Source organism: Phalacrocorax aristotelis, chromosome 14 (genome assembly GCF_949628215.1).
Source record: "Phalacrocorax aristotelis chromosome 14, bGulAri2.1, whole genome shotgun sequence".
Taxonomy (NCBI): Eukaryota; Metazoa; Chordata; class Aves; order Suliformes; family Phalacrocoracidae; genus Phalacrocorax; species Phalacrocorax aristotelis.
Window position 1 is genome coordinate 7,553,053 of NC_134289.1, and position 13,200 is coordinate 7,566,252.

The 13,200-nt window shown below is 37.3% G+C and overlaps 1 protein-coding gene across 3 annotated transcripts in view; it reads right to left on the reverse strand.

Annotated features, from left to right (window-relative positions):
- Positions 1-13,200, reverse strand: part of CABCOCO1 (ciliary associated calcium binding coiled-coil 1) — a 238,680-nt gene that overhangs the window by 40,475 nt on the left and 185,005 nt on the right. For all 3 annotated transcript variants that reach the window (XM_075109607.1, XM_075109606.1, XM_075109609.1), the window contains 3 exons: positions 6,462-6,574; positions 3,436-3,605; positions 114-258 (listed from right to left, as the gene is read on the reverse strand). In XM_075109607.1, coding sequence (XP_074965708.1) covers positions 114-258; positions 3,436-3,605; positions 6,462-6,574 — 428 coding nt within the window. The remainder of the gene's footprint in view (positions 1-113; positions 259-3,435; positions 3,606-6,461; positions 6,575-13,200) is intronic.

The window sequence follows — 13,200 nt, forward strand, 5'->3', positions numbered from 1 at the left end:
TATGTTGGCCCTGTATGAACATATCCAGTTGAATAATTTTAACTTTATCGGTTGATTTCCCACCACACTAAATTATTAAAATAAGAAATAGCGGATCCTGTGGAAATAAATACCTGATATTCAGGTAATCAATGACTGCTTTGGCTTGCTCAATGCTGAAGAACTTCAAGTCACCATTTCCTTCTGAATCAGTTTCTCCTATTCCAGCCATTGCTTTTCCAAGTTCTTTTAAATTATCTCCTAAGGTCATGTGTTTGTCTGCAAAGTAATCCCAAAGAACAAAAAATAAGTATAAACACGACAGGGTGGGGTGGGGGTTTTTTGGCCCATTTTAATTATAAGACTTCTTGAAGTTTAAGAAGTTACATTATGAGCCATGCAGAAACTTTAAAAGCAACAGAAAGCAACAGCAGACATTTTTGTCCGTCTCCATTACTCTTATCAATAAAATGTGCATTAAAATTCCATCACAAAATCACTGATCCACCTTCATAATGTATGGATCACACTAATGGGTGTTTAAAATACTACAGCTTGGCCTCTTACTCATGTAGAGATAACCACAGGCACAATAACGTGAATTTGAGATGCACAATATGTTTATCTTTAAAGTAAATTTACTACTGTTTATGTATTGTAAAAGATTGTTCTTCTGATTATGCCCCTTGCAACGTAAACCAGTAATAGAGGAACAGATGTTAAAAAGGGTAACCGATTTTTTTTTTTAAGTGTTTACAATCGCAATTGATTAAACATGAATATGGATAATACTCTGCATGTATCATCAAACTTGGAGACATTTTTGCACACCCCCCCAAAATAGATAATTACTTTACATTTTTACCCTGGAAATCAAAACCAAATGCCAAAACAGCTTTAAATTAAAATTTAAACTCTTTTTGTTAACTGTCTTGACAAAGAGGAAAATGTGAAAAATATCAGTGCTCGCTGAACCTTTAAAAAGAAAGGATTCATCTTTTTGATTTGTGCAGCATCACTAGAACCATGGCGGAGTTTAAAAAAAGTTTCAAACCAATTTACTTGTTCTTTTTAAGACTAAAATGTCTAGAGTAGAAAATGGGGAAATATCCACCAGTGGTAAAATAGATTTATTTTCCTTATTGTTTTAATTCTCTACTGATCTGCTCCTTGGTTCTTTGTACAGAAAACAAATTATAAAACTTACAAGATTCTGGTCTTTATAGTTTTGCCCTTTAGTGGTTCAGCAATCAAAACCCTGAAAATTTCACCTCTGTTTTCAGTAACAGAGGCAGCACAATATAAATAAACATAATGGAAGAAACAAGAAAGAAATACAGAGAATGTGAAGGAAATAGAATGGAATAGAATAGAAGCCATGGGAAATGAGAAAGAGCAATAGAACCAGAAATATCACAGTTGTTAGGGAAGCGAAGACACATAACAAGATCAGGAGAACTCGCAACACCCAGGGCCAGGTCTGTCACCAGCTACTCCAAATTTTCTCTTTCCTCTGCACAGCTGATTTCAGCCCCAACTACCTCCCTCAGGAAGGCTCTGAAGGTACTTCTGTGAGGTGAGGAGCACTTCTTCCCCAGTGTAGAGAAGAGGAACCCAATCACATAAGTAATTCACCCTGGCTCCCAACCAAGCAAAGTCTCCGTTTTCCAAACCTCAGTTTTCCTCTTTCCTTTACCAGCCTTCAACAAGATTCCACTACCCTCCTTCTCTAAATCCATTCTTCCTGCTCCATGCTATTCTTGCTATTATGGTCAAATCAGCCTAATTTTCCAGGCCGCTTGGGTCCAGTGTAAGGAAGAGAGAGGAAATGGTCGTTAATATAGAAGACACTAGCATTTTGCTCTTAGTTGAAATGTTTGGTCTTGGATCTTGCACCAGCTGATGAACAGTAATTACAAGGAAATTAATCTCAGCCCTGGGCTACAGCATACTTTTTAAGATGGATTGTTCGGGGAACTTAGCTGTGAAAAAAATATGAGAGTCTCCTATAAACATTTACAAACTGCATTTTCTTTCCCTAAAAACCATGTATCTTAGCCAAATCCAAATGGGTTTTCACAGGACAGCAAAAACCAAATTCACACTTGTTTGCCACACCTTATGTCTTGTCTTTAAGCATAGGAGTATTAGAGCTTTTTTTTTTTTAAAAAAAAAAAAGACGCACAAATGAATACATTTTTTTTTTCCAGAACCTCCATCTGCAAGCCCATTGAACTGTTTTAGTTGTAATTTTATATATAAAAATTAATCAGAGGCAGACACTGCCATGGAAAATTTTGGCATAAAGAGTTAAAGTTTGGCACAGCTTTATGCAACTAAGATCACATTCTTGAAAAACGGCAGTCAGCTTTAATAACTGCTTGTGCTACCAGCCTGTCTAGTACACACGCATTACATACAGTCTCATAAAACTAATTTCTGACATGTTTCCATTCTTCTCCATTGTTATATTAATATAGCTAGCATATGTTAAGATACTTTCTCATTGGAGACAGGAAGGACAACTGGAATTCCAATGATCATAAAGCACGTACATAGTCTGTCAAAATTCCAAGTCAGAAAGGCCCTTGAATTAAATTACAATGAAAGAGTATAATAACTATTATAAGCTTGATTTTAAATATTCATCTCATCTTTGAATAGAACCACTGAGTCCTTTCGCTCTTCCTCTGGGATGGACTTTTCTCAACATAATCACCTTCAAAGTGAATGTTAAGTAAGCATTATGATTTCTGAAAAACGGGTTTTAGAGGATGCTGTTACTATTTTTTCTGGCTATTTTGTTCCCACTAGACCCAAGCTGCATGCTTTGTTGCAAATTTCCTTGTAGCCACAGGAGCTAGAGTCCTTTCATTGTCATTTTTCATCTTTGGCAGTGATGCCAGTTTACTTCCCTCACCAGTCTTTAGTTAACCAATATATTTTGTGCCAGAAGTGCAGCATTTGACATCTAGAAAGCTGCCTAAGAGTTGACCTCCAAGGATAAAATAAATGTAATTCACCTGCTGTAATGCTACAGGATGTACTGAATATCTCAAACAGCAGAAAAATGTGCCCAAGGCTACAGTGAGTCAGTCACTGAGACAGCTGGAGTTGAAATTTAGGAGCTCCTTGTTCTCTCTACTGTAATTATTATTTATTTTACCATAGTGAAGATGAGGTCTCTTCAGGACCTGTCCCTTTCGTACCGCATACCTTGTTTACAAACAGAGAATAAGGGACATTCATTAGAGAGGACTGTAGTCTTTTAGCAGAAAGTTTAACATCTGCCAATAAGAATTATTTTCAGGTACAAGGTACAACATGCCAACATTCAAGAGGAAAATAAATTATTTTACAATTAGTTGTAATTAAATATTGCTTTATTAAAATGGCTGGAAAATATTCTTGCTTTACACTTCAGATATTTATTTTACAATTTTTAATTATACTTACCACTAAGGTTCTCCAACAGGAAATTTAATAGATCCATGAATCCTGAGAGCTGTATAAGACTAAAGTTCATTTCTTTAGCCCACCAAAATCCCGCGGTATAATAATCTAGCAAAATAGCTTCCTTCAAAGAGGTCTTTAATTGTTTAAAATTCAGAAATTCTTCCAGCTTTCTAGAAGAAATCGTAGAGTAAAATAATGAAATTAAAAAATAAATTACAGATTCCAAAGTTTAACTTAGTCTGCTTGCAATGATATCTATAATATTTACTATATTTATGTTACACATATATGTATATATCTTCCTGGAACTTAGCTACATCAATTTCTAGATATGAACATTTGTGATCAAAGCACATAGCAACTGAGAAAAGTAAACAAACACCTACAGGATTCAACAGACACTATTGAAATGTTAAGATACGATTAATGAAATAACAAAAATAAGAGCATTACAAACAACAAAGAGAAACACACTGAAAATCCCAGAGCAAAATCAGTGTTTGTTCAGGAAGGGGTTTGTGGAATGAAATGGAACAATTAGACTCCACTTTCTACTACCACTCTTTCACTCTGGTTGAGATAGTTTTACATTACTAAAAAAATCTTGTTTCCCTTTCAAGATTATTTTTCATGTAGCCTCTGAAGAAAAATTACATTTGAAAATTAATGTAAATAATATAATATGAAATTACTGAAAGAACCTAAAATATTTAGAAGTTTAAATTCCATTTTCATAATGGTCAGGACATTTAAAAGCCTCATCCTATTTTACTGGCATGCTGTGAAAATTTTTCCACTTACTTTTACTTGAAAAAGTAATGAAAATATACACTCCTTTGCAGATCATGCTGTTGCTGACACATTTATGTCTACTCTATCCAAACATAGAATTAGTTATGTCTTTTATAATAATTGTGCACAATTTTCCACATTCAGGGAGGGGATCAGGGCTAGGACTTCAGTTTGCAGTTCTTCCAGTATAACTTCAGCCATGTCTCAGGCAGTTAAGTTTTACATTAAAGCAATCCTTGGCTTCTTAACTATACCTGACGATACAGGTACCAGTTGTGATCACAGTTTCCAGTCCCCTGTAAAAAAGCAAAGTCTTTTCCTCGCCCCTGCTTCTCAGTCTTCCTAAGAAGGACATTAATCTCAGACCTACTGTTAGGCAACCATTAGTTTTTCAGGGCTTCCACCAAGCCAGTAGAGATACACTGTCAAATAAGATGAGTTTCTTTTTTTAATTAAAGCCTCAATAGCTGACAACACAAAGCATTTAATCCAATCAGTTTTGTTTAAAACATGTATTCCTTTTTTCTGCATGACAAATATGTATGGCTGTACACATGCAAGTCGGTTAAAAACACTTAACTGTGTACTGAAATAGAAGTGGAATGTGGCCAGCTGAACTTTCCAAGGTTTGAAACACGCCATATCCTCTGTTTCAGAAGCTTCTGCCAACTCTGTGTTTTCATAATCAGAGCTTCTCAGGGATTTAGATTTTCTGCGATGGTGTTAACAATGCCAGTACTCATCGTTTCAATATTCTGTAAGGCATGTCACTGACAACAGTGTGTATAAATGACTGGGAAACGATGGGGCATTTAGATTTCCTAGTTACCCTGATTGCTATTTCTTCCTTCATGGAAAGTGCTCAAGCCCTATGGAGACAGACAGCAGCATAAAACTCCGTGATAGATGGGAATGCAGGACATCCAAATTCTCAGACTGAATCAGATCTGTTCTGATTTTCTAACCATAGCTGTGGCCTTCAAACTGCTCTTGTGTACAGACATGATGCACCGTGGTAAACTAACAAAATTTGAGTGCTGCTGCTAAACCACATAGACAGCATAAAATACCCTGTAACTATCCTCTTTTCAGTCAGACAAAGTATATACTTTATGTTCCACTTGTACAGTATATATATAAATACGTATGTGATCAGCTGTGACTAAGAAAAAACGTACGATCTTTCAATGCTTTTATTTTTAATCTTAATGAGAAAGTTTCACAATGAATTGCGTCATTAAGCACATTTTAGTCTCCAGTGAGCTGTACGCTTCAGTCTCCTCTAAAATAAGAGGCCTATTGTGCAAGGGAAAACAGTAAATGAAAGAATTTTTTTCTTTTATTACTTGATGGGAACAAATTTTCTTTCCAGTTTTTTTAAAAAAAAACCCAGAGAGAACTTTTATTTTCCTCAGAACAGTGACAAATAGGAGGAACAGAATATATTTCAGGAATAATATCTTAATGTCTATTAAATGATTCATTTATTCAGAGGGACAAGGTTGGATTTTTCATTCCCCCCGCCCCCTCCCCCAAAACTAGTCCAGTGCACCAGCCCTTTGGCTTTCAGTTCACTATGAATTTGCTGGGGGATGCAAGGGCTCCTAAATAATTCGGGCACTTCTGAAAAATCCCATCCTTAAAATATAAGTCTAGACCTCAGGTTGAACTCCTGGCCTCCTATATTTAGCTGCTATTAAGCACTAATAACAAGGGAGAGTGTTGCTACAGGAAAGACAAGTCTTTGGCTGCCTCCTATTTCCCCAGTGCACCATAATGGCTACCTACTAATACCTCCTTAAGCTTTCCATCCCTTCTGAACTTGTAAAACCTTTCTGATTTTTCAATAACTCCTGTTACAGTACAGAAACTTAAATGTGTCAGCAAAAAAGTTACTTACAAGAAAACCCTCACTGTTGGCCTGTTCTAGTTTACATATTAGTATTTAATTTATAGCGTATTTAATACTATTGTAAACGGAGAAACCATATTAATATGAAATATCAGTGGAAAAAAAAAGAGGAGTCAAAGAAAAATCAAGAGATATAAGAAATACAATAAAACAAAGTAGATCTGAGATCAGCAGTATTTCTTCCTATCTTTCATGAATCATATTAAATATCAATGATTTAACTGAACAATTAAAGACTAATGATACAAACATCACAAATGGTCTATACTTTTAATTTCATTTTATTATATTGGTTCTAGCATTGTTATCATTGCCCACTTACTTTTGAAGTCCTTCTACATTTTGCTCCGACAAAGCAGTAATTTGGGAAAGAGAAAGAAATGTCCGATTAATAATCTTCTTTCCACCTATGGCATCCTGATCTTGGTCTTCGTCCTACACACATATGTGTATATGAATATAATTTTAAAAGGTTTATTTTATTATGTCAGTAACTTATCCAAACAACATTTTTATTTTGAAGAAGTATGCAAGGGATTAATTCAGCCAATGCCAAAAATCTAACACAGCTATAATTACATGGCAGCAACACAATACCCTAACACATTTGCACTAGAGAAAAGCTAGGCAGATACATGGAAAATAATATTTTTATCTTAAATTCATGTGGGAACATACTGATATATTATGTGCAGCACAAGATTAAATTAACTTGCAAGTAAAAACAATAGAAATATAAAGAGGCAAAAAAAAAATCCATGAATCTAGATTTGACCAACATGATACTTGATTGCACAGTAATTAAATTTTTAAATCAGTTTCTGTTTAAGATATTATGAGTACACATACACATTACCGTGCTATTTGCTCTTCACCCTGTACTTGATTGCATTTTCAAATTTGCTGTCTACAGTGACTCCTTCCCCAGCAAAAAAAAAACATCCAAGATGTTTGCTGCAACACACTGATACTCATCTAAGGATCTGACGCTGTTTCAGAGAACGTCTATTAGTAATACAGTTCCTTATAGGAAATACATGTTACAGGGGACAACAAACTGAGCATGAACCAACAATGCAATGGTCTTACAAAAAATAGGAACACTTGATAATATTTTATTTAGTGGGTGTCACTGATAAAAAACATTTGACTAAAGACATCAGTAAGAAATCTATGAAATAAAGAGAACAGTGGGAAAAACCTCTGATTTTACAACAGAACATGTAGGTGACAAAGTAAGGTGTCAAAGCACATTATAAAATGTGAGACAAGCCAGACTCTTTCCAGAGGTGCAGGGAACAGGGGCCAATGGTCATTAGAATAGAACAGAACAGAATATTTCAGTTGGAAGGGACCTACAATTCATTAGCATAAGGAAAAACATTTCACTATGAAGATAATTAAGCATTAGAAAAAGTTACCCAGAAAGAAGCAAGAATCTCCACCCTTGCAGGTTTTCAAGACTGAACAGGACAAAGCCCTGGTCCACATTCAGCTCCGGCCCAGCTTTGAGCAGGCAGCTGAACCAGCTCATGTCCCAGAGATCTCTTCCAGTCTCGTGACTGTCAGTCTAATTGCCCTGACCTGCTTCTGCACCGGGACACAAAGAAGTCCGAGTAAAAACTGATCATAATTTACTCGTAGCAGGTACACTTCTACATCTGTGGGACTCGGGCTTTATAAAAGTGCAGCAAGGCAAGGCTTGCAGAATAATGTTTGTAGCTCACGTAGAGACAGAGAGAGAGAGAGAGAGAGAGAAAGAGAGAGAGAGAGGAGAGAGAAAGTGGAAGATTTTGTAACATGAGCTGATTTTTGAGCCTGAAGAGCATTGTTCTGGGCTAATAATTAACTAACTCTAGCATTGGTCAAGGAGAGCCCCCAAATAAAGCTACACTACTCCCCCTGCTGCTGCCAAACTGCAAGATATACTTAAAACTCTGGGACCAGCTGCATTGCAACATTCAAGACTGATGAAACAAGACTGAGAGCAACAAAGAACATTCAGCGGACAGAGTACTTTCACACATACTTTAATATAAAAAATTATGTTCTAAAAAATTATGTTCCCAGCTGTAAAGGTGTTAGTCTCAGATACAACGTCTCATCAGAACAATGGTAATGAAGTAAATGAAGGCTTCCTTCACATAGTTAGCAGCATGACGTTAGTTTGCTTTTGTTTCCATTAGCAATAATTCAGGCAGTATAAAAGGAAGTAATTCTACACTCAGTAATATTGCTATAATTGAAGCTGCACGCCCTAGCAAGGAAAAAAAAAAAAAAGAATGAATAGCTCAACATGCTAATACTATACAATATTGAAATATATTTTTTAATAATTAGGAAAAACATTAATGCTTTCCTGAAGTGACCAGTGGTGTTAGAAACTTGTTGCACAAGAAATTGTTTAGAAGTAGTGAGAGCTGAATTAAAAGAATAACTGATATTGATGTTTTAGAAACTGAATTAATACCAGTTCATCTCTTCCTCTCACGATGTCCAACACATAGGATACTTCACTATGTATTTTTGCACCATTATATAAATGGCATACTGCCGGTCAGTCAGTCAAACCCTTACCGACCACACTTCTTTACAAAGCAAAATGTTAACCTTTTACAGGTATCACCCCAGAATAGCATGAGGAATTTAGCACTGCATCAGAAAGAAAAGCATAAGAAGGTTCAAGGCACGGTTGTTTTGTTCTTATCAGGCCATCTTCCAGGTTCTCCTCTGTGGTTACAGGCCAGGTGTGAGTAAGAACAAAGGCTCTCCCATAACACTCTCAACTACCTGTACAACAGTCCTGCACCATTCAAGATCACCGCAATAGCCCTGTAAACAGAGGTGCATCAAAAGCCTTCTTTCCTCCCACTGCTTATATCTCGTGCTGTAACAAAGAGGTTAGTAGGCAAAAAGTTTTTTGGAAAGCAACTTTTTACCTGAACTCCCAAGAATCTTACCCAAACTAATTCCTCACTGCTTCTTGAAAAGGATCAGGCAACATCCACCATGTCAGAAAAAGCTCGTCCAAGAAGGAATTTTCTCCTGCCTTCAGTATGTACCTGGCTTACTACAGCATGAAACTTTTTAACCCACATCGCACTGTCAGGCCCAGCACACTTAATGTGCTGATGCTAAGCCTCATCTCATTCTCCAAATTTCAAACAGCAAGAAGGGCCTCTGGGAAAATTTGCCGAAGTCTTAGTATGTAGTGTTGTATTATAGCAATATGTAAACTACAGAAGATTACAAAACTGTATTTAAAAATAACTCTAGGTGCCTTGCACTCAGTCACATATAATCTCTTTCAACACATGTGAACACATTTTAACGCATTTAAAGGTCCTTTAGCATTAGAAGCATATTCTTTAACAACAGAAGTTTGCAGTCTAAACTCAAGAGATATTCAAGCTGTTGTAACTCAATATTGCAAATAAGGCTCTGTAATCTGCACATCCAAATCCAGCAGTTTACATGGCAAGGCGAATGCTTCCCATTTCTCTGTTTCATCACCCAGCATCTCTAACGATATTCCCAGCAGCAACACCCCTCACCAGTACACTACTATCTTTGTTCCCGCTCAAGATAAGGATTTGTGGCACCGCTGTCCATTACAACAAGCACAAGGATCAGTTAAAAAGAAATAGGGTTCCAAATGACTGATGAGGAACTATGGGAGAGAAAGTACATAACTTAGAAAACTAATTTTTAAAATTATTGATGTTTCTGTAATTTAAAAAAGTAGTGAAAGTCCACAAATCATTTGAACAATCCCATATCTGTGGAAAGTTTCTGGTTGGGCTGAACCTCCACACACACGACTAAAATCTTACAATTATTTTGACTGCATACTGTTTTGTCTTTTGATTGCTGTCTTTAACCACCACTGAAAATTCAAAAAGAAGTTATCTTCTATATCTGTTGACTGATGTCAAAGAATTTACTGCTCATTTTACTGTAAACTGTAGTGACTTGCTGAGGTAATCCAAGGTGAGTTAATTCTGGTAACATTGTCCTCACGTGTTGGGAAAAGAACCCCAAACCAATCCTCTCAATACTCCCAGCAGTAGACTCAACCTACTGAAATACAGACTACTATTAGAGAATTATTTGTTGCTGTTTTCTTTTCCTTCAAAGAATTTTTAGCTGTTCTGAATGTATAATATGTTTCTGGCTGTTCAATACATCACTCCAAATGCTTTGGGCACTCCTTGTCAACAGCATCAGATCAAAACACCAAATCAGATATTCTAAACCAAAAGGATAACATCTTCCTTGAATCTCTCGGCCAGTGTTCACAAACCACCATGAAGCAGAAAATATTAGCAGAAGAGTGATATAGTTAAATAGCAAATTACAAAAACCCTCTGTGTTTTGGGGCGAGGGGAAGAACATTCTGCCAAAAACCCAAACCCCAAGTGAGTCATCCCTGGCTAGAAAAAATGCCGCATGTCTGCAGTTTTGGTGAGGGCCTTTCCAGAGCGGCAAAACCTGGAAACACAACAATGGCAATTAGCACCAGTGTTCCTGAAGGACAATAAGCTCATTCTCTGGGATGAGCCCTCCGCAGTGGCTGAAGATGTTACTTATTTGCCTTTGTTTGGCAATATAACACCATGCTTTGTAAAATCATGACTTTCAAAAATATGCTCACAAAAGAATAGTTTACCAGCTCCCTTAAATGATAGCAAACACCTGAATTGTAAGGAACCCGAGATCCTCCTGTCCTCACTCCAACAGGGAAATTAGACTGGGCTAAACTCTACTGCCAGAGCTAGATAGTTTCCAGTACCCGAGCTAGTTCATTTAAAGCTAGCTCAGCTACCTCCGTCTGAGCGATACTGCTGACAGCAGTACAGATGTACCCTGAAAGAGCGTTGCGTATCAGTTACAACTTTAATCAAAATGGGAATGAAAAAAACCCCCACACCAGCAACACAGTCTGTTATTTGTATTATTATACGCATTTTGTTATCAAGCTGTCAAATACTTCAGCAGAAGCAGAAAATCTTGAAGCTGTCTACATAAATAGTTAAGGCAGAAACAGAAATGCATTCACTGTTCCTGTTTGTTTTAGAAAAGCCCCGCTTGTCCCCTCCCACAGTGGGAAGTTAAAACCAATAGTTGCTATTTTTAGTCATAATATTTCTTTTGTTGTCAAACAAATAAGGAAACAAAAATAGTAACACTAATTTCAGCTATATTCAAAAGAGAAATAAGCAGATATGTCAAATGCAAAAGGTAAAACCTAGAGTGAAGGAAAGCTTTCAGAGGACTGTTATAAACAACAGATCCTGATAGTGCCCTTTTAATAACAAAATATGTTTCAAAAATTTCATGCAATCCAAACGTAAAGATTTATGGATGGCCAAATGTATTATGACACTAAGCTTTAGTGATGTTTTCACAGCTGCAGACTACTTATTAGAAAAAACATGGTTAAAAATAAAGCAGCAGTAAGACTTGCTAAAATCAGGATTGAGACTTTCTAATATGCTTTCTGCTGAAAGTAATTACAAGTCTGAACATTTATGAAAATATTCAATTTAAATCAGAAGGAATTGTTTCAAGATCTAAGAAACAATATAACAAAAATAGTGGCAGAATACAGTGTTCCCTACAGCTGATGTCTAGACCATGCAAATCTAGCTTCAGCCAAAACTGAAGACTTTATAATTCATAAAAATGCACAATTCCACAGAGTTTACAATAAAAATGAATCATAAAGGATAGTAGGAAGTATCACAACGGTAAGCTATCGTGTGTAGAACAACGTTCAATACATAGGAAACAGAAAATACGCGGGAAAAAAAATGTTCTCTGAATTCCTCTAAATACACCTTTTATAAAGCCATGAAGTAAAAAAGAATAAAATTTCAGCGGTACATTTCAAATGGATGTACAATATATTTTTGACAGGCTGTCGTTTCCCACACAGTACACCTTGTATCCTTTACTACGATCTGACTGCATTACCCCAGCGCTACGCTGTTCCAACTGCCAAAATATTTACAGAGAACACTAACAGAGAACGCTGTGAAAGACGCATATATTTTTCATAAAGCATTTAGAATACGTGGTAATACATTTCACATGGAAGAGGATTTATTTATTTCAGGAAACCTAAACGTTAAGCTTTTGTACCGACCATGGCTAGGGTAGCTTTGTGCCAACAGACGCAACACTTACACTGGCTGAAAGCAGTTAATCACCTCCACAGCAGCCACAGTAACTTCTCGGCCATCTAAGACAACAAAGCAGTTCAACCAGAAGAAAATTATCTCGTAGTAGCTACAGCTACACAGAAAGGCTTGAGGGAGAAATTCTGAGCTGAGGCAACACCTCACGCATCCTTGGGAGGAATAACTTGTATTCTTTTATTTCTCCTGACACACAACATGAGATGAGTTGCCTGACTGTCAGAAATCACACCTCTGTCAACCAAGTCAAAAACTGCAATGCAAAAAAATAAAAGAAAAAAATAACCCAAAAACCGAGGAGGCCAAACACAAGGAAAAAAGCAAATATTGAGGAGAACAATGTGGATTTGTGAAATCCTCTAGAGCACTCTGGCTACCTAAAGCAACGAAAGATGAGGAATACAATCGCGATGCTGCTGGCAGCACGGTGTGAGCTTGCTTCCACCCCCTTGGAGCTCTTTGAAAGGAAACTGTACACGTTTCCCTCAGCAATCAGAATTTAGGAGGTTCCTACCACCAGGAAGAAGTCAAGAAACAGCCTAAACCCGAGACCCTGTAGCCAACCGACCGACCACCGGCGAGGGCGGCGGGAGGCGCGCAGGTGGGTGGCTCTGCCCTAAGTTCTCTTGGGGACGACGGTTATGCAGGTGCGCGTGCCCACGCTACATTTCTAACACCCCACCCTTTTACCTTCTCTGGAGCTCAGCGAAGACATTTAAAATAAAATTAAAAAAAACCAAAAACAAACACATAAAAAGAGAGGGTGCGAAAGCGCCGAGGCACCACCGCCACCCCAGCCCTGCCCTGCCCTGCCCCCGCAACCCCGGCTGCACCATCGCCGCGGCCCCCCTCAGCGGCCCC